Source organism: Plutella xylostella, chromosome 28 (assembly GCF_932276165.1).
Source record: "Plutella xylostella chromosome 28, ilPluXylo3.1, whole genome shotgun sequence".
NCBI classification, from domain to species: Eukaryota; Metazoa; Arthropoda; class Insecta; order Lepidoptera; family Plutellidae; genus Plutella; species Plutella xylostella.
Genome location: NC_064008.1, coordinates 5,751,010 through 5,772,951, shown reverse-complemented (window position 1 = coordinate 5,772,951; position 21,942 = coordinate 5,751,010). Strand labels below are relative to the sequence as shown.

At 36.9% G+C, this 21,942-nt stretch overlaps 1 protein-coding gene across 1 annotated transcript; it reads left to right on the top strand.

Annotated features, from left to right (window-relative positions):
• Positions 1 to 1,827: 1,827 nt before the first annotated feature.
• LOC125490834 lies at positions 1,828 to 11,216 on the top strand. The gene is made up of 2 exons (XM_048631184.1): positions 1,828 to 2,523; positions 10,272 to 11,216. The coding sequence occupies exons 1-2, from the start codon at positions 1,828 to 1,830 to the stop codon at positions 11,214 to 11,216; spliced, it is 1,641 nt and encodes a 546-aa protein (XP_048487141.1).
• Positions 11,217 to 21,942: the final 10,726 nt, after the last annotated feature.

The window sequence follows — 21,942 nt, the reverse complement described above, 5'->3', positions numbered from 1 at the left end:
TTAAAGGATATAAAATGGCGTTTAATAATTTTACAGTTAGGTTACATCTTTTAATAACTTTACAGTTGCAACCTTTTTTAATAATATCGGATCTTTTTTGATTAAACGTAATACTTAAGTACTTACCTACTTGTATATTTAGAAGTTTGAAACTTTCAAATCCACATTTATGTCATTACCAGGCTGGGGGGCATCGGTGTATGAAACTTATATTTTAAGATAATAAGTACTTATGTTAAATTATTTACACTTGACACTTGATTTACACAACCTGCTGAAGGCACAATAGGAGATAGGAGCAGAAAGTTAAAGAGTGCAAAAAAAATAAGTAAGTAGTAGTAGTTATACTTAAGTACTTATTATAATTTCAGTAAAATACCAAGTCTTAAAGTAATATAATGCCTAGACTAGATATAAACCTACTGCTTAAAATTTAAACTACTAATAAATAAAAAAATATCCCGAGTGAAATTATTATCTTATATCACTTTTAACTTAGCAACACAAACATTATATATAAATACAAAGGACCACACACACACCGGCACTGAACGGGAATGACCCGCTAAAAGCCTGCCCAGGGGCTCCCAAAGTGTGGCCCGCTCGACCATAGTAGACCATAAAGAGGTAATTACCTAATAATATGAATACACACACGAGCAATTAATAAGTTCCTAAACGGACAAAACTAGCTTAATGACGCAGTCTGCAAAATTTAAATATAAGTAAAACAGCAAACCCATCACAAATTAACCAAAAAAAAAGTAGATAAGGATGTTGGTTTCAGTATTTTACGAGTTTGAATAAGTTACAGAGTTTAAATCTTAAAGTTGGACGCTTATTAAGATAGCATAGTTAAGATATCACCTGAAAGAGCGCCCCGAACTAAAAAAAAGTTGGGAACCCCTGACATAACCTACGTAAACAGACGTTACTAAGTCTGTAACTAACATTTCCAACTTGCTAAAGTTACTTAAGCGATGTGCAAGGAACTGGTGGGGTCTTGCCCCGAACTTAAGTTTAAGGTTTAAGTTAGAGTGGGCTTTAACATGTTTGCCTTAGGCTAGAGGTGTTCAGTAGCACAGATTACTAAATATTGCTACTTGCCAGCAAGTAAACTCTTTGGCGAAGTTTACCTGATGTTTTCATTCGATAGAATATAAAGTAAGCTAAAATTTAAAACATCTTAAAATATTTAAGCTCTATTTGGTACTGATTTGCTGTGTCTGATCCAGTTTTTTTAATACGGTCCTAGCACAACCAAAGGAGGAAAAGTAAGCCCAGTTAAATATAGTATTCGTCTCTCAGTATTAACTTTGGGTATAATATTTGGGTTTTTTTTACCAGGTGGCGTCTTTTAGTAAACAAGTATTTTTGTAACGCTCCTCAATTTTAATTAATAATTGTAAAGATAGACAGTTTTCAGTGCCTAAGTCTAGTGAATTACACTCCATAGCTCATAAACTAATAGTGTAAGTGTTATCACAGTGTTTCTGTAAGTACTTTAATAAATAAAACAGTGCAAACATTTTCGCGCCTAAATACAAATTATACGAAAATTCAGTGCTACAGTGGACGTAACAAAGTTTTAATGTGCTTCTAACTTCACCTAAATTAATACCAAATAAGAATTCTCATCCATAACAAGTTCTGTAAAAAGTTAAATAATACGTTAAATTTTAACACAAATTTCAAATTTGACGCCAACTAACGACATTGACAACAGCGCCACTCCTGCGGCGGCGGACTTCAACAACTCTCACGCGCTTGTACAACCTACTGGTAGTTCGACGTTTGGCCGCTAGATAGAGTTACGTGTTTCTAAAAATGGTATGCGGAGCCTGTAACAAGTCCATGAATGGGAAGGCGGGTGCTCAAACAGATATTCTATCATGCTCCAAATGCCCCAAAAAATACCATAACCTATGTGTTAAACTGTCCAGAGAAGACCACAAACAAATTCGGAAAAACGAGTACGCCTGTCCCAACTGTAAATTACTTACAAAAACTATACGGAATGATGAAACACCGGTCGCTACTCAGATCGAAATCGAGTCATCGGAGCCAGGCTGTGACCAAGGTACGAACTCTGATGCCGCAGTTTTAGGCTTTTTGAGCGCGGCTCAAGGCCTGGCGGCCTCTACAGTACCCGCAGACATCATGACTGCCTTCACCTCGGCTCTGCGACAGATGCAAGAAGTTTTCAATGGTATGAAGCGTGAGATGACTGAGTTCACTGCCTCCCTAAACTACACATCCGAGGACATAGTACAATTCCGTCAAGAACTAACTGAAATGAAGGGACAACTTAAAGAACTTGACTTTTACAAAAGTGAGGTCAAGACACTTCGGGCTGAGGTTTTGGAGCTGCGACAAGTACTAGCGGACAAAGAGCAGCGGCACTTCCTGAAGGACGTGGAGATCACCGGCCTCACCGAGTCAAACGGCGAGAACCTCACTCAGGTGGTGAACGTCCTGAGCAACAAGCTCGGAGTGCAGCTGGACCCGCGCGACGTGGATGACGTGAGGCGCGTCGGAGCGCGAGGCGGCGGCGGCGGCGGCAGTGGCGGCAGTGGCGGCGCCGGCGCGGGCGCGATGGAGCGGCCGAGACCGGTGGTGCTCACGTTCACGCGGCGCGCGCCCCGCGATCAGCTGCTGCGAGCTGCCAAGGTGCGTCGCGGACTCACTACAGACATGCTTGAGTTAGCGGGAAACTCTCGCCGAGTTTACGTAAATGAACACCTTACTAGGGAAAATAGAGTTCTTTTCAGCAAAGCTAGGGCCTTGGGGGCTGAACTCAAGTTCAAGTATGTGTGGACATCAAACGGCAATATCTTCATGCGTCGCTCAGAAACGAGTTCTGTGCTTCGCGTTACGTCCGAAGCTACTCTTGAAAAGCTTGGGAAAGAGTTGCCTCAGAAAAACGAGCCCTTTCCATTTCAGAACAATACCAATTAGACTACATTATGTAAAGCTACTTGTCTTAATGCTACCATGTACCTTTTTAATGCTCTTAAATGCTACCACTGAATGCCGTTTTCCAAAGTTTTCTGTAAATAATTGCGTTGATAATCTTTATAATTGTGTTGCTCGTAACCTCGCTGTAAACAATCATGCACAATACCTATTCAATATCATAATTATTATAACAAAATCTTATTACAATTTCATGATGATTTCTGAAACTAAATTGTATGATCAGAATATTTTCATAGTAATTACATTTATACCTACCATGCATTATCACAGACTCATATGTAAAGCTTCGAACTCAACTTTATTTAATTCTAATTTTGATTATTACACTTTTCATTATGAATAATTTAGACGTAGCTACTAACATTGATTCAATACTAGAAATTCCTTGTCATTTGTTGTCTAATCCTGAAGATTGTATGAAAATAATTACCCCTAATTTTAACTTTAGAGTACTCTCCATGAACATACGTAGTATTAGTAAGAACTTCAACGAGTTCCTTGTGTATCTACGAAGACTAAACATAACCTTTGACGTCTTAGTATTAACTGAGTGTAGACTTAATGATTCGAGTATTATAGATAACTTACCGGGCTACAACACGTACCATACTAATCAAAATATTAACCAAAATGGAGGAGTCGTTGCATATGTCAAAGATTCATGGAACGCCGTCGTCGTATCCGAACCCACTTTTAATGATTCATGAATGAATAAATGAATAAATGAATAAATATATTTATTTCACAAATAAGCTTAACCTAATACATCCCACAAAACCAAGTACATATTGGTTTGTCTGTGGGGAGGGAGTCGCACTTCTTTTTCTATGATTACTTATACTTAAAAAGTTTTAACTTAACATTTTCTTAACTTTACAAAAGATAGACATACCTAACGTTACATACCTAGACATATTGTTGATTATTAATGTTATATAGGGTAGGTTTTAATTAGCAATAATTACATAGCTATATTTTGTAGAAGGAAAGTTTTATATAATCTTGAAAATGTATTTTTATTTGGTTCATTTCTTATATGGATAGGCATCTCATTATATAACAATGGAATTCTGCGCTGTAACAATCTGCCTCCAAAATAGTTATTAACTTTTACAGTTTGGTATTTACCTTGAGCCGCAGCTCTCGTGTTGAGCCCGTGGTGTATTGGTATCTTATGGTCTGGAGTGCTATGACTATTAATCGCGATAAGGTATTTATATTTCATGTTGTCTTGTTATCGATATTCCAAAAGTCGCCACCATTCTTGGCATTTATAGGTCACCTTCGTTTAGGAACACTAGTAATTTTCTATCATCATTGGATGAAAAACTTTCATCGTTCAAGGATAAGCAATGTTTAATAGTCATTGGTGATATAAACATTGATTTACTGTCTCCCGATTCTGAAGAATATTTGTGTCTCTATACCGAACACAGTTTTGATCAAGCTATAACTAAGCCAACGCGGTCTAATGCTTGCCTGGATCATATTTCTATTAAATCTGACTTACCTGCCGTTGGTATAGTATGCGAATCCGACATCACTGACCACAAAATTGTCATAGCAGGTTTAGGAGCAAAATCACCAAAAAATATTCCTACCAGATTTCGTCAAGTTATAGATCACAATTCAGTTGCTGAAGAACTTTCAAAGACTGACTGGTCAGTAGTGACAGAGCAATCTGAAACTGACGCTGCTGCAAACATTTTTCTCTCCATCTTAAATAATGCTATTCTAAACAATTCCAAAACAATAAAACTAAGTAAGTCTAAACTCGTTATAGAACCCTGGATGACCCCAGGATTGATTAGATGTGCTAGAAATAGGGACAAATTACACATGAAACTTAAATCAGATCCACAAAATGAAATATTAAAATTAACTTATACGCGATATAGAAACTTTTATAAAAATTTAATACGAAAAGTAAAGACAGAATATGATAAAAACGAACTTCAAAGTAATATGAAAAATAGTAAAATGCTCTGGAATAAAATAAAGAAAATATGTAACATTAAAACAAAAAGTAACAATGCAACCGAACTCACTACCATTAATAATAACCCTATAGAATCTTTAAATATCACCAATAAATACTTTGCTTCAGTAGGCCATAATCTGGCTAACAATATTCTTAAGAAAAATAACTTTACGGAACATGAACTAGCTCTAAACACAAAAAGTAAAGAATCGTCCACCTCGCTTTTCCTAGAACCTACTGATCCAAATGAAATAATTACCATAATAAATAGCTTAAAAATAGAGAGTGCTCCTGGATTAGACGGGATAACACCACTACTGCTAAAAAATACAAAAAACATCATTGCTGAACCTCTAGCTCACATTTTTAACCTTAGCATTACTAATGGTTGCTTTCCAGAAGCATGGAAAACTTCTTCTATAACTCCAATTCATAAAGACGGACCAAGAAGTTGCCCTGAAAACTATAGACCAATCTCTCTTCTCAGCATACTTTCAAAAATTCTCGAACGCATAGTCAATAATCGTTTAGTAAAATTCATAGAATCTCGGAATCTTTTATCTCCCCGCCAATTTGGTTTCAGACATTATAAATCTACAGAAGATGCTGTAGTACTTCTATCAGATCTGGTGTCCCAATACTTGGATAGTGGAAATGGCTGTATAGGAGTATTCCTCGATCTGGCCAAGGCCTTTGATACTGTTTCGTCCAAAATCCTCTTAAGCAAGCTACAGCAATTTGGTATCAGAGGCATTGCGCTAGACTGGTTCAATAGCTACCTATCCGGCCGTAAACAGCTGGTTAAAATCGGATCGCACAAAAGTGACACGCTTCCCGTTATGTACGGCGTACCGCAGGGTAGCATTCTTGGACCTACACTCTTTCTTATCTATATGAATGACATACATGATCTCCAAATAAATGCCGAAATATTATGTTACGCTGACGACACAGCTATTATCTTTAAAGGTAGTGATTGGAATAAGACATATGAAAATACTGAAAAGGGCATGGTTACTATCAATGAATGGCTATCTAAAAATTTACTCACATTAAACCACAAAAAATCTAAATTTATATGCTTCCATAAAACTGCAGCGTCCAAACCAAGCACACCCAACTTCCTTAAAATACATACCTGCAAAACCGTCACCGCCAATAAAGACTGTGATTGTAATTCTATCCTAAGTGTGGGCTCAATAAGGTATCTTGGAGTAATTATAGACCAAAACTTAAACTTCAAAGATCACATTCTCAGCTTATCTAAACGAATCAGAAAAACTGCAAGTATCCTTAAAAAACTGCGCAATTCTGCAGAAACTTCGCTTCTGACTAAAGTATATACTGCTATTACACAATCAATCATCTCATACTGCATCCCAGTTTGGGGAAGTGCAGCTAAAACAACTCTTCTTCACGCCGAAAGAGCACAAAGATGTGTTATAAAAGTTATGTTAAGAAAACCTTTTCGATACCCTACTCAAACTCTTTATAACGATGCTAAATTACTTAATGTTCGTCAACTGTTTATCCTTCGGTTATGCCTCTCTACTCATAAAAAACTAATAAACTCTGATTTATATGACCTCTTACTTAAAAAACGTGTCTTTAAAATTCCTACTACTTACATTAATACTTCTTTCGGTCAACGTTTCGGACAATATATAAGAGCACACGTTTATAACAATATCCTTCAATACTCTAATCTAATACACCTTTCTGTTTCTGAAGCTAAAATTAAGTTAAAAGAGTCTTTACTTAAATTAGATTATGCCTCTACTGAGGTTATTATAGAATAAGATGTGCAATTTGCAGTTAGTCCATTACAATAATTTATTATTTTCTGTTCTGTTCTATTTTTATAATGTGTTACAGTTAAAAGACTGATTAAATATTACATTTTATGTTATATTCATTATATATATACCTACATTTGATGTTACTTTCAATAAGATTTTGATTTTAATGGTACCCCGAGATACGGGCAAAGCCTAGTTCGGGGGCCCCTGTTCATTTTGTGATTTTAAATGTAAGATGTGCGCAAGAATACTTTTTGTTTTGTAAAATAAGATTTAAATTTTACTTAGGTATTATGTGTTTTATGTGCAAATAAACAATTTTTACTTTTTTTTTACTATAATATATAAATAAAGTACCTACTTAGCTGCTTATTTTACTTATGACAGAATACAAAAGCTCAAGTGATATCTATACAGGGTACCACAGCGTCGCACTGACTTGGTTAGTGGGTGGGAGTATAAAAAAAATAAAAAATGCATGCATAGTAAAGAAAAACCCTCTATTCGATGATGTTTTTACACCGAGACAATGATGTTTCATTAATATTAATTGTATAATACCACTGATGCACTGGGAGGTCACTACATGACGAAAAATAAGTTTCAGAGCTCTGCTGCCCGAGCCACAACTCTATCTCGTTGTATTAGAGATTAGGATTACACGACAGCTCTCGTTCGTACGTTTTTCGATAATATACAGGGTGTTGCAAAAAGGGTATACTAAGCCGAAACCTACATGTGCAGCATATTATATCTAAGCCCGAAACTGAAATAAGAATTTGAAAATTCGCGAAAAAAAAATTTTTTTTTCCATAGAAACTTTGTTGGTCACGTGACTTTTACTATGAAAAAAAAATTTTTTTTCTCGAATTTCCAAATTCTGATTTTAGATTCGGGCTTAGATATACCATGCTGCACATGTAGGTTTCGGCTTAGTATACCAATTTTGCAACACCCTGTAGAGTAACCCTCCTATCTCATATAGCCAGACGATCCTACTTACAAGGCTCTATGACTGCGCCTACTTACTTATTTGTTCGCACTTCAATAAATAGATGGAGGTCAATAATTACTTACGAGACTGTCTGTGGCTAACACTTGACTCGTCGTGTTTTTGCACGTAGAAGAAAAAAAACGTGTTAAATTTTGATTGTACGCGAAATGTAATGTCAACATATATTAAGGCGCATATACAATTTACGTTGTTAGTACATTTTTTTATAAAATTTAATACTCTTTATTTACTATTTAGAATTAAATCTATATTCTTTATTTATTTGTACACAAACATAAAATAAATTTAACTACTTAACTTATACTAAACTATCTATATATTTTGCAAATATAATGTTACAGCCATCTTATTCCGCTGAGGGTTGAAAATTATCGATAGATCGAGAGAGATATATATAGATATCGAGAGAGTAGTTTGTAAAAATTGACGTTCATCAGAAAATTTTATATTTTTACGATGAATAAAAAATTTTGAGTTTGAGTTTGAGTTTGATCTGAATCTGAAATACAACATAATTATGTAGTACCTGTTGCATTTAAGTAGTAACACCATTGTAAAATAGCCTCCATATTACCTCATAAACTATGTATTTTAAACTCTCTTCCATCCAAAGGTTGACATGCTGACATGACAGCTATGAGCTTACCGTCCTTTTTGTACTGTATTTTTCTAGTACTACTAAAGGGCTTCGCCTTAACAATATTGACATAACAGGCGATCGAGGCTAGTGAAAGTATCGATCTACAATAGCCGTAGTTCATCGAGGTGACATTTTTCACTCTAGTTGCTGCACACCATAACCTATGGGGTTACTGGACAATGGCTGGCCGGGCCACTTTCACACAGCCAACCGAGCATGGCAGCGAAAAGACAAACTTCCTGGCCATATTTATTCAATTAGCTTCTGTTTTATGAATTTATTTAAGGAGTTAAAACATTTGCATAGTTATATGGCACAAACATTGAGCACCTAAGACCCAAGATGAAATATTATGTGTCCATAAACAAATATCTGCCGCGGCCGGGAATCGAACCCTGGACCTTCGGCTAGGTTATTAACCACCATCCGGTAGTCTCCTCTAAATCGTCCACTACTGGACACAGGCCTCTCCCAAGGAGCGCCACAACACTCTGTCCTCGGCCGTCCTCATCCAGCCACTACCGGCTACATGTCTCAGGACAGTTTCTATTATCACGTCAAAACGGCTGAACCGATTTTAAAGATATTTGGTAAGTATGGAGTTAGCTGATACCCTCGATTAACACATAGGCTACTTATTATAGCGGATTCCCCATGGTAAAACTTTTTTAAGGCGAAGCGAAGCTCACGGGAACTGCAAGTAGGTAGATATTATAGATATTATTACTGCAACTACCTAGATATTATAATATTACAACAAGTATTCCTACAACATACTCCTGATAATAATCAAAGTCATAGGAGATATCTGTTTCAAAAAAAGTAAGTATTAGCACGAAAAAGTCCCTTTTTCTTTTCATTTACTAGAGCTTTGCCACTCTTGTCAATATAATTTTCGTCATACAGGCAATTTGACGAGTGGTTCACCTTTAGAGTGACTGGAGACACCGATACAACCGGTTGCCTAGTATATAGAGCGACATGGGTTCACTCATAATGATAGATTAGGCTTTAGAAAGTAATATAGTGCGTTTTAGCGCTTACTTATACTTACATACGGTACAGCGAGCTAAAGCTTACTAGCATATATGTAGATAGATAGGTATTTCATATTTGGTTTGTAAACAAAAAAAAAATACAAAAAACTTAATCTAACACATATGTACAACTGGCGGTCTTTTCGCTTAAAGCGATTTCTTCCAGACAACCTTTGGGTGGAATTTCGATGCAAATGGTTAAGTGTACGAGGAATATAGAATATAGTTCTCTAAGTTAAAATCTATTTCATTTTGAGTTATAGGCCCTCCAAGTCTTTAATACTATGTAGGTAAGTCTATAAACTTGTATTCTTCATCTTGTGACTGAATGAAGCCAAAATAAAAATAAATAAAAAATATGTACTCACCCATATCCAATTCAAATTTACTTAGTAAAACGTAAAGATACATTTACCTACTATTTATCCAAAATATTAACGGTGACCTTACAAATCACAAAATTGCCCTAAACGCAGGAAGCCAACGCCACATAATTACCTAAACACGGGTCGAGCATCAGATACGAAAGTTCCGGGCGCAAACTCAAACATTATGTCATAATCATAATAAACGAAATGTTTGAATAACAGAAAAAAACGCACACCTTAAGCGGACGGGAAGGTTGCAGTAGTAAAGCTCATAGTTTTTTAACCCCCGACAGTAAAGAGGGGTGTTATAAGTTTAATTATGTCTAGCGTTTGTGGACTATGAGAAAGCCTTTGATTCTATTGAGCTCTGGGCGATGCTTCAATCCCTTCAGCGGTGCCATATAGACTATCGCTATATCGAGGTGTTGAGATGTATGTACAATGCTGCCACAATGTCAGTTCGATTACACGAACATAGCACAAAACCGATCCAGTTGCAAAGGGGCGTGAGACAGGGAGATGTTATTTCTCCGAAACTGTTCACCTGTGCACTGGAAGATGTTTTTAAGCTTGTAGAGTGGAAAAGACTGGGCATTAACGTCAATGGCGAATATATCTCTCATCTACGATTTGCTGATGACATAGTTATTATGGCGGAAACGCTGGAGGAGTTGGGCGAAATGCTCACAGACCTCAATGATGCCTCTAAACAAGTTGGGCTGAAAATGAACATGGACAAGACAAAGGTCATGTCGAACGAACATGTTTCATCATCGCCCGTAACTGTAGGAGGTGTCACCATCGAAGTTGTTGATCAGTATCCCTACCTAGGACAAGTGATCCGATTAGGTAAATCCAACTTCGATAAAGAGGTAGCTCGTAGAATCCAACTCGGATGGGTAGCGTTCGGGAAATTACGACACATCTTCACTGAAAACATACCTCAGTGTCTGAAAACAAAAGTTTTCAATCAGTGCGTGTTGCCAGTGATGACTTACGGAGCCGAGACGTGGTGCTTCACCAAAGGGCTTATCCACAAGCTCAGAGTTGCTCAGCGTGCTATGGAAAGGGCTATGTTAGGCGTGTCCCTGCGAGATAGGATTCGTAATGAAGAAATCCGCAGGAGAACTAAAGTTACCGACATAGCCAAAAGGATTAGCACGCTGAAATGGCAATGGGCTGGCCACGTAGCCCGCAGAGCCGACGACCGCTGGAGTAGAAAGGTTCTGGAGTGGAGACCCCGTGTCGGCAAACGGCGTGTCGGTCGCCCCCCAACCCGTTGGTCTGATGATCTGCGGAAGGTAGCGGGAAGCCGCTGGATGCAGATGGCGGGTGACCGTTTGGGGTGGCGATCGTTAGGAGAGGCCTATGTCCAACAGTGGACTACGGAAGGCTGAGAGAGAGAGAGAGAGATAAGTTTAATGTGTCTGTGTATCTGTACGTGGTAGCGTAGCTCCCAAACGGCTGAACCGATTTTAGATTTGTTCCGAGCGTTCTTAGCAATAGTTTATATTTTTTTAAATATCGGGAGTTTTAAACGTTGGTTAGGTCATCTGTGAAGCGACGACGTAGCACTGTTCTCGGCCGTCTTTATCCATCATTCATTGTTCTTCTTTCCTTCTATTTCTCTCATGCTTCCACTGTACGTTAGGTGCTCCACCCACTGCGAGAGTGACTGCTAGAGGTGGCTTTACGACGCGGCGGGCATACTGCCTTATTTACAACTAGCTGTTCCCGCGAGCTTCGCTTCGCCTTAAAAAGTTTTCCCGTGGGAATTCCGCGATAAAAAGTAGCCTATGTTCTCAGGGTCCAGAACATCTGCATACCAAATTTCATTCAAATCTGTTAAGTAGTTTTGGCGTGAAAGAGTAACATACAGACAGACAGACACAGTTACTTTCGCATTTATAATATTAATTAGGATTAGTTTAGGATAATTATCGAGTTGTCACTTCGCCTGCACCTCCGCATCGACTTGTGCAGTGAGCGGGGCGCCTTATAAAATTGGCGCATCCAGAACGGTCATCGACAAACCCTAGTCCAGATTGTTTTTGATAAGTCTTGTGATACGGCATTATTGGCATATAAGCATGTGTTTCACTAAAACTTTTACGACTTATCTACATAAGTTCATATATTATTATCATTTCCACTACTCTTAGAACGAAGCGTGACTTCTGCCGTAGCAATTGTTTAATTTGTTACTGTTTTGTGTTTTCAGTGAAGACACGTAAATATCCCGAAATAGCGACGTGGAAATGGGTACGGTGTATCATTAGCAGAGGCATTTAGCCAAGGACATAGGCCCGTGACATTGCCAGTTCACTATCTTCGCTGTACACACGCGATAATTTTGGCGGGTTTGGCTTTGGATCTGTTTGGAGGTCAGCCTTCGCGTATTTTGTGGGGAAAAGTCGGCAGTGTTTAGTAATTATTGGAAATATTATTAACAAAAACACGTAAATTTTGATAAAAAGTAGATGCTGAAATTGAATTTCCACACTGGGTAACTTGATCATACTTATACAGCCATCCTTTCCATCAATATTATAATTTTATACACAACACTCATCAAACCACTACTGGCTATCTATCTAAGGCAGGTCTAAGGTCATCATCCCACCGGGGTTAACAAAACCCTTTTTGTTACTCTACAAATATTCTTGAAGTTATATACTTTATAACAACAAAGCTGTTTTCACAATCATTATGCAAGAAAAGTTGTAGAAAATTGTCAGAATAATGGCTTCAAAAATAAGTGCAGCTTTGTAATGCAAGTAAGTATACAATTTGACAATAAATTATTTAATTTAGCTCGCATGCAACGCTGCCATGCCATCTAATCTAACCCACAGAAGGGTCACTACATCTTACGAAATAAACTAACCAGCGTTTAAAACCTCCGGTATTCAACACTAAAACTAGCATAACTTTTGAACGGCTAATGCGATTTTGATAAAATATGGCTCAAAACACTCGGGGTAACATTTTTTTTGTTTTGTGTTTTGTGTACTATCCTGTGTTTGTGTTATTAGCGTATATGTAAATTGTTGTTCTGTGTAAGTGGTGTATTCGTGTAGCTCTAAATAAATTTATTTTCTTTCTGTCTTTCTTTCTTTCTTTAACATTACCCATCACCCTAAAAAAATAAAACGAAAACCAGTTCACCCGTTTGGGAGCTAAGCTACCACAGACAGATAACCAGATACACAGACACATTAAACCTGTAACACTCCGCTTTATCCGTTGGGGTTTCAAAACGAGCTCTAGATAAAAAAAAAATACAACGACGATGTACCTATTAAACCTACCGAGTGCCCATCACTTCACGTTGTTTCGTTTTTTGCCAAGATAGAGTAACCCAGTCAGGTTAGTCAGGTCCTATGAGACCGAACCCTCAACCCATCATTAAGTATATTTCGTGACGGCATTTTACTATGATCAGATAAACTGCAAGAGTTATTTAACTTTCTTTCATACACTACAATATCGCATGTTGCTAAACACGTAAAAACATCTCGATAACCATTGTACCTATTTACTTGGATGACTTCTGCTTTTACTCACGTTATTTTTAGTGACTTAATTGTAATCTGTGCTAGTAAAGTACGACTGTTGTATGTAGTTAGATGTTAAATAGTCAAAAACAAATGTTTAGTTGTACTATATCTATTTAGTTGTACTATATATATAAGGTAGGGTTATGGTTATTAGCATAGCATTAATTTTGCTTTTACCTAAAAAGTTAAACAATGAATTAACCGCTGTCATATCGAAATGAAGACCAACTAACACAGTCGCAGTTATTGCGTTTTCTAGAGCTTCTGCGAAGTATTTTGTAGGAACAGTAAAATAGAAATTACCTAGCTGGATTCAAACAAAGGGATCCTTGAAAGCCTCCGAATACTGACGTCATCACATGCGTAGGCTAGCACTAAAAGTCACGAAATGTTCAGTTCTATGAAATGTGGAGTTGATAATATATTTTTTGGTCACAGCCTACGAATGTGAACAAATTATTGCTAAAGATACCGCTTTTTATAAAGCATATAATTTCAATATGTACCTACCTAGTAGCACATATAACTAAGTTATAGGTATGTAGCACTAGACTGCGTTTTTAGGGTTCCGTAGCCAAAATGGCAAAAACGGAACCCTTATAGTTTCGTCATGTCCGTCTGTCCGTCTGTCCGTCTGTCCGTCTGTCCGTCTGTCACAGCCGATTTACTCGGAAACTATAAGTACTACAGTGATGAAATTTGATGGGAATATGTGTTGTATGAACCGCTACAAAAATATGACACTAAATAGTAAAAAAAAGAATTGGGGGTGGGGCCCCCCATACATGTAACTGAGGGATGAAATTTTTTTTTTCGATGTACATACCCGTGTGGGGTATCAATGGAAAGGTCTTTTAAAATGATATAAAGTTTTCTAAAAAACATTTTTCTTAAAGTGAACGGTTTTTGAGATATCAGCTCTCAAAGTCGTAAAAAGTATGTCCCCCCCCCCTCTATTTTTATAACTACGGGGTATAAAATTCTAAAAAAAATAGAGGTGATGCATGCTAATTAACTCTTTCAACGATTTTTGGTTTGATCAAAGTATCTCTTATAGTTTTTGAGATAGGTTGATTTAACTGTAATTTTGGTTAAGTTATTGTTGCTACGGAACCCTTTGTGCGCGAGCCCGACTCGCACTTGGCCGGTTTTTCTATAGTTTTTTTCAAAGTCAAGCAACCCGCCCTCGCGTCGGTCGATGACTTTACTTAAAATAAGAAAATCTTATAAGTACCATTTTGCTAAATAACTCCAGCTCGATTGTATTCTAAGGATAACCCATAAAAGTATAAGTAAAGTGACTCTTACCTCACATCGATTTAACCATAGGTTCAACCCATTTTTTTCCCGGAACATGTTAAATAATCATTGTTCTTTTGGTTATTCCGTTATTTCCTTCCAGTAACTCTTAAAGTGAATAAAAGAAGCCCTTCTATAAACGCTCCTTCAGGTATCTGCATGCAGGGTTCATAGCACACGGGAAAAGGAGAAATTCCATTAATTAATTGGAAGCAAAATTGGATTTGTAGGAAACATACTAATGTGTATAAATTTTATGCAATATAGTATTTTGTATGTATGTATTTAAGTATTTATTAATAAAATAAGTAGATCTAGACACGCGGTAGCGGTTCAAGCCAAGTTCGAGAAACAGAACTGGTGAGCCGCACCGTGTGTAATATTACACGAACCATTTCGAGCCACTTTTGACCCCCTCATAAATAAAAAACTATCTAATATAAACGTATGAAATTTGGCACATATATTGAGACTTACGAGATATATATGTGTTCTAAATTTCATGAGCATATCTCAAACGGTTATTTAGATATAAATGTCCAAAAAACCTAACTTTTAACATTGACTGACAACGACAAAAGAAGTGAGATCTAAATGGGTGCCAAGTTCAATGGTCAGTCCTGAAATTTATTTATAAGTAACAGTATAACATCATATCTTCTTATAACATAAAATAATGTATTGTAGCCTAAGGTCTGTCTTGGCTAGTTTTCATATATGAATTACTTAAAGCCTTCACAAGTTAAACCAACAAGAATTTGTCGGTTCTTATTAATTCGAACATAATAATTCGTTGGTAGGTGTATAAAAACTAACCAAATCAGGCCTTGGGCTACAATACATTATTTTATGTTATAAGAAGATATGATATATTATACTGTTACTTATAAATAAATTTCAGGACTGACCATTGAACTTGGCACTCATTTAGATCTCACTTCTTTTGTCGTTGTAGTCAACAACCAAGACATTCATAGTAAAATATTGAACTTGGCTCTCATTTCAGCGTGTTTTGAAACTATACAAGGCCAGAACGCAGAGGGTGGGACTGCTCACGTATAGTTTCAAATTGAAATGGTGCCATGATTTACTTGAAAGTATACAAGGCCATTACGCACTAATCGCGTATATTTTCAAGTAAGTTTGGCCAAAGTTATGGCTTGAAAATATACTGCAGCAGTTACCACTGCGTACTAATCGTGTATATTTTCAAGTGCCACGCGGCAATGCGACCACTTGAAACTATACGTGATTAGTTACCAGGTAGTAGGTTTTTATATTTAATACCCATAGATAGATAGGGTAGGCTCCCCAAAACTTGATGAAAAATATGTCTCTAATAGGTCTATAGAGTAAATACTCACGAGCAATCAATAAGTCGAAGTAGCAAAATGTCAACACCAAATTTATTTTAAGAGCTTACATTATATTCATCCGATAACTACCAATCAAAGGTTGGTTGGTAGAAATTGCTTTTTAGCAATAAGTCCGCCTTTGTGCGCAAATTATTAACTATGTTTTAAAATGCTTCTGTATAAAGTTTGTTTTATGTGTGCAATAAAGTGTATATAAATAAATAAATAAATTACCAAAACTTTTTAAAACATTTAATATAGAATTTGATCAAAATTTACGTTTTTAGTTGGTTATAATAATATTTTGATGCGCTGTTAAATGTACTTTAATATTTCCGACGGCGTCTTTAAGCTAGTCTTTTCCGTTCAGGAGCTATCGCCACTGGGACTTTTTCATTTCTCGTGAGTGTAGTAGGTATTACTCTTAATTAATATAAATAATAAGATATTAGTATTCTTACTTGCAAGTATGATTGCTATAAATATCAATTTATCAATCAAATAAGAGCTTGTTCATCTTTATTTAATAACATTCTATAGGTATGGCAGTCAGAATAAGTAAATTGTAGTCATGTGTACATTTACCGAAATAGTTAAGTAAAACAGAATCCGCATGTAGGTATAAATTATATGCGACAAGTACGCCAAACAAGCAATGTGCGTAATAGCAATGTATATTTTCAAGCACGATTCAGTAAATCCCAACTTGAAAGTATACGCGATTAGTACGCACAAATCGTGTATATTTTCAAGGAAATAATTATTTTTTTTCACTTGAAACTATACAGTGCTAGTACACTATGGGTGCGTTCTGGCCTTGTATAGTTTCAAAACACGCCTCATTTCACATTTATGTTTTTGATTGGATATTAATTTCCTTTCCATTTAGTGTATTTGTTTGTAGGTACACTTTCCTCATATATATTCAAAATTGTCTCTCTTAGCTCGTAGGGTTGCCTGGAAGTGATCGCTTTTAGCGATAAGGCCGCCGCCGTTATTGTATTATAGATTTTAAGTCTTAAATGTTATTTTAAGTGTTTTATGTACAATAAAGTTATCCTACTACACTCCCGGGCAATAAAAAAGTTCCACTCACAAAATTCCGACGTCAAACGACCCCATTTTTTTCAAATAAGTATTTAATTTACAATTGGATCAAAATATTACAATTTTTAGTTGGTAATATCCTGAGGCTCTGTTCAATTTACTTCAATGTTGCAGAAGACGTCATTAAGTTAGCCTTTTCCGTTTAGTAGTAATTTGTTGCTTTTCTCAATGGAACCTTTTCATTGCCCGTGAGTGTACTACTACTAACTTAGCGTGGAACAGGACGACAAGACAAGAGGTGACACTATAGAGATAATTAGGTAGGGTACTTGTTGTCTTTAGCCAAGAGCGAAATATCAATCGCGCGCTTGGCTTCGTATTAAAAAGATTTCCCGCGGGGATTCCGGGATAAGAAGTAGCTTTCACAGGGTCTAGACAATATGTGTACCAAATTTCATTCAAATTCAATTTCAGTAGTTTTGGGGTGAAAGAGTAACGGACAGACAGACAGACACAGTTACTTTGGCATTTAGAATATTAGTTAGGAGTTAGGATAAGGAGACCTGATGAAGGCCAATGATCTAGCAATAAGAGCAGCAGAGATAGCAAAACACTGGAGAAAGTAAGCTTAGTGCATTTACACGATTGAAGAAGAAGACGTTAGGATATTTCACGTAGTTCTCTTCTCCCTACTTCTTTGTCCTGTAGAGTTCACGAGTCGTGAGTTTTTTAACGAGCGACGCGGCCGCTCTCATAAAATTTAAGCGTCTTCAAAGAGAGAAAGAATTACTGAATAGTCTTTAAAAGCAGCCTATAGATTTTAATTGGATTACCTAGGCCCTAGACCTGGCTAGACTATAAAAACTGGGTAAGAACGAGCGCCCACGCGTAGTGTTTAGGGCTCTGAAAATAATCAAAATAGTTTGGTAAAATGAGACAAACTTAAAAAATACACTAAACATAAAAGGAATACGGACTCAAAAAGTATCAAGTAGGTACTTTTTGCATAAATGCAAAACTATAAAATATATTTTTCTTATATTCAACTCCATGTTGTGAAATGCCCAACCCAAAAGCCTTTTCATAAAGGCCATAGCAATAGGTAGTAACTCAAAAAAAATTACCTACGACTTTCATCCATCCGTTATATTTTATTTTTTAAATAGAAAAATATACTCTATTTATTTACTAGGCAAGAGAGATTACTTAATGGCATCGCCATCAACACCTAAATTTTTTATTATTTTATAAATGAAAATCCACAACCCTAGTTTTTACAACTGCAATTAAGAACTGTTAACGATTTAAAAACTAATTGTCATTTTAAAATACTACGAGTATTACGAGTACGTTGATAGTTTTAATTTATTATGCTTTTTTATTGAGGTACACGACACAGAAAAAAGCAAACTACATGAATGCATTTTATAAGATGGCTCTTACACTGTAACACATCACGCTGAATGTTACTTACATGAATGTTTTTCCTAACGTTTCTTGTAAATATTGGCGTTTGTAAAAACCCCCGACATTCAACCAAAATTAAACAATCAAAATTAAATCGTTTGCCTCTTGCTTTAATATTATACTGTCAGAGCAAGAGGCAAACGATTTAATTTTGCATAACTTTGTTGTGCAACTAAAAGTCGTATACCTTTAGAACGGCTAAGTCGATTTTGATAAAATATGTCTAAACACACGGGTTAACATAAAACTTATATCCCAAAAAAACTTATTTAAAATCGGTTCAGCCGTTTGAGACCTAAGCTACCACAGACCAATAGATAGGCAGACAAGTTAAACTTATCGACTGTAGCAATTAACAATGTCGTAACTGACTTTTGGCCATTTTTCAGTTTATTGCACTAGAAGGTCATAATATCAATAAGGAAGGTGTTAGGAAAGTTTCAGCTCTTAATTATGAATATTTCCCGATTTTTCTTGTGGAAAAAAGTCGGATCTGTTCATGGCGACCGCTTAACACTGTCGGTAAGTATGTTGCGACACTGTTCCCGGGGCGGGCGAGCGGGGCGGCCGGTCGTATCTACCACTTCCCGCCATGTTAGCGGGAGGAGCCCAAGTTGCGTTATACAATTTTATTATGTGGTCTTTAAGATCAATTAATTTATAAAAATAATGAAACTATAATGTCTTGCTCTAAATAATGGTAGACTTAGTGTATCAAGGAACGGGTAAAGATCTCAAGACAATGTATGACAGAATTTGAAGATTTGTGTACAAACATGTTCCATTAAAACGGATACAATTAAACAAATATATATTTTTATAGCATCTCACATTAACATGCTTGCCCAATACAATGTATTTTTTTTAACAATTAATATTTTATTAAATTTTCGTATGGAAGTTGTATAAACAGTACTGAACAGGTAACATTGTAGCAAACGGCACATCCAACAGTATTAACTGCGCATTATTTTAATTTTGAGTCGGATGTACCACATCCCACATTGTTACTTGTTTGCGTTTCAAGTACTACTGTTGTATATGGTATTACCGACTTTATTATTTGTTCTTCTTTCCCTTGTGATTGTCGGATATGGAAGAATCGACCTTGTTATTTGTACATAATGTTAAACTATTGAGTTGGATGTGGTACAATGTACCATTATTTTCTGTTAACGTTGTAAAATCTCGACCGGCTCTCTATAAAAGTTAGAGCCCAGCCTCACTAGAACCTCATTGACCTCGTTACCAGCAACGTGTCCAAGCTGTAAGTATTGAAATTTATGGTACCTAACTCACTTGGCGACGGTGTGGCATCTTCGCTAATACCATACATTTCAATATACCTACTGCTTGGATACGTAGTTGCTGATGTGACCATGGCCTAGTAAGGAAGGCCTCTTACTGTAAATTTATTAAGGGCAGATTTTTCAAAAACAGTTAAAAGCTCTGGTATCTGCAAAAATAGTTTACTTTAATTTAACACTCACATCTTTAGAAATCCCATACATACTCGTAATATTCCAGAGTAGGTAATTCTGTATGGTAAACTGAAAAAAAAGATAATTTGCGTAGGTATTTATATATTTTAGTTGGACTCAAGGAGCACGTGGTTCATGATTTCAGGAGCATTGCTTTTACATTCTGTATGTTTATAGGTACCGATATTTTATTATTTATTTGTTGTTTTTTGATAACAACCGTCAGTAAAATTCCTATTGGATTTGAAGATGAACTAGTGCAGTCACGTGCACTGTAACCTGCAGGTTTCTCGGCCTCTTACTGTACAGCTGCAAGGATACGAGTATGCTAGATCTTCAGTGATAACAATAATAAATGACATCAGCGTAGGGAACAACACTCTCATGAACATCCAAACGAGCTTTTTGAGATACTTTCTGACTCCTCATTACAGAGTTCCAGGCTCCAATAAATTTATCTGATATCCCACTTTCACTTTCAATAACCCCCTTACATCTCACGTTAACAGGATACCCAAACAATACAAACTCATTCTCTTGCTGTAATCTAATCTGTAATCTTTAATTCTCTATCGTGATCTTACACTCAGTCACCGTTTCATCCCTTTCAAACATCATTACTTTCGCCTTTCATTCCCTTCATTTTTAAACATCATACCGGAAAGTTACTTATTTTTGCAGCTGTTCTACCGACGATGATAGTAAGACTTAATTGTCAGCGTACAGCATGCACTTAAGAAGTAACTTTTCGATTCGCAATCCTCTTTATCATCTTTTATATCCCTAACATAACTTTCTTTAAATAAATGAAACACCCAAGGCGAAGCACACATTAAGCAGGGCTTAACACCCCTGTGGATGCTAAACCAGTCAGTGTAGGCTCTATTTATCCTAACGCAAGCCAAAGTCCCTAAAGGGATCCCAGTGGTCGCGTCAATTGGCTGTCCACTCCATAAACAGACATTGTGTCCCACAAATCATTCCTCCTTACTATAAAAGCATTTCCTAAATCTAAGAAGGCACAGAACTCTGTTAAGCCAGGACCTATCTGTGACATTATACGTAGTGATAAAATCGTAATCCACAAATCCCATTCCCTTTCTTCAAATACCATGCCAACACATCCAAGATTTTTTATTCTCTGTCTCCCTATATACCCTTTCAATCAATATTTTTGCATACAGAATCAACGATACTTAAGAGGCTGATGCCACGGTGAATGTTGCGGACCTGGAGAGAGCCTTTGTCTTTATGCAAAGGAACTATGACCGCTCCGTTCCAGTTACCTGGCACTGTACCGCAACACCAGCACTCATTGAGGAGTTGGTAAATCTCAGTTGCAGCCTCTCCCAATGAGCGCCACAACACTCGGTTCTCGGACTTCCTTCTCCAACCGGCTACACGCCTACGGTCCAGCGGGCAGGAGGGCGTCCCACCCTGCGTCTGTCTGTTCGTGGTCTCCACTCGAGAACTCGTCTACCCCAACTGTTATCGATTCTTCGGCAGATATGACCAGCCCACTGCCACTTCAGCTTGCATATTTTGACAGCTATGTCGGTAACCGTAGTCCTCTGACGGATAACCTAATTTCTGATACGATATATCAAAGAAACCTCAAGCATAGCTCTCTCCATAGCACGCTGAGCGATTTGAAATCGGTGGACCAGTCCTACCGTCAGTGTCCAGGTCTCTGCAACATACGTCCTCACTGGCAGGACTCACTGGCTGAAGACTTTTGTCTTCAGGCTCTGAGGAATGGCCGAGGAGAATATGTGACGAAGTTTCCCGAATTTCCCGTTCTTAGCATGCCTTAAGAAACTGCGACATTCAGTTTTGTGTCTAGAACTATAAGCAGATTATCGTTGCATTATTATAATTGATAACTAAAATTTATCTTAGAAAATAGAAACAAAA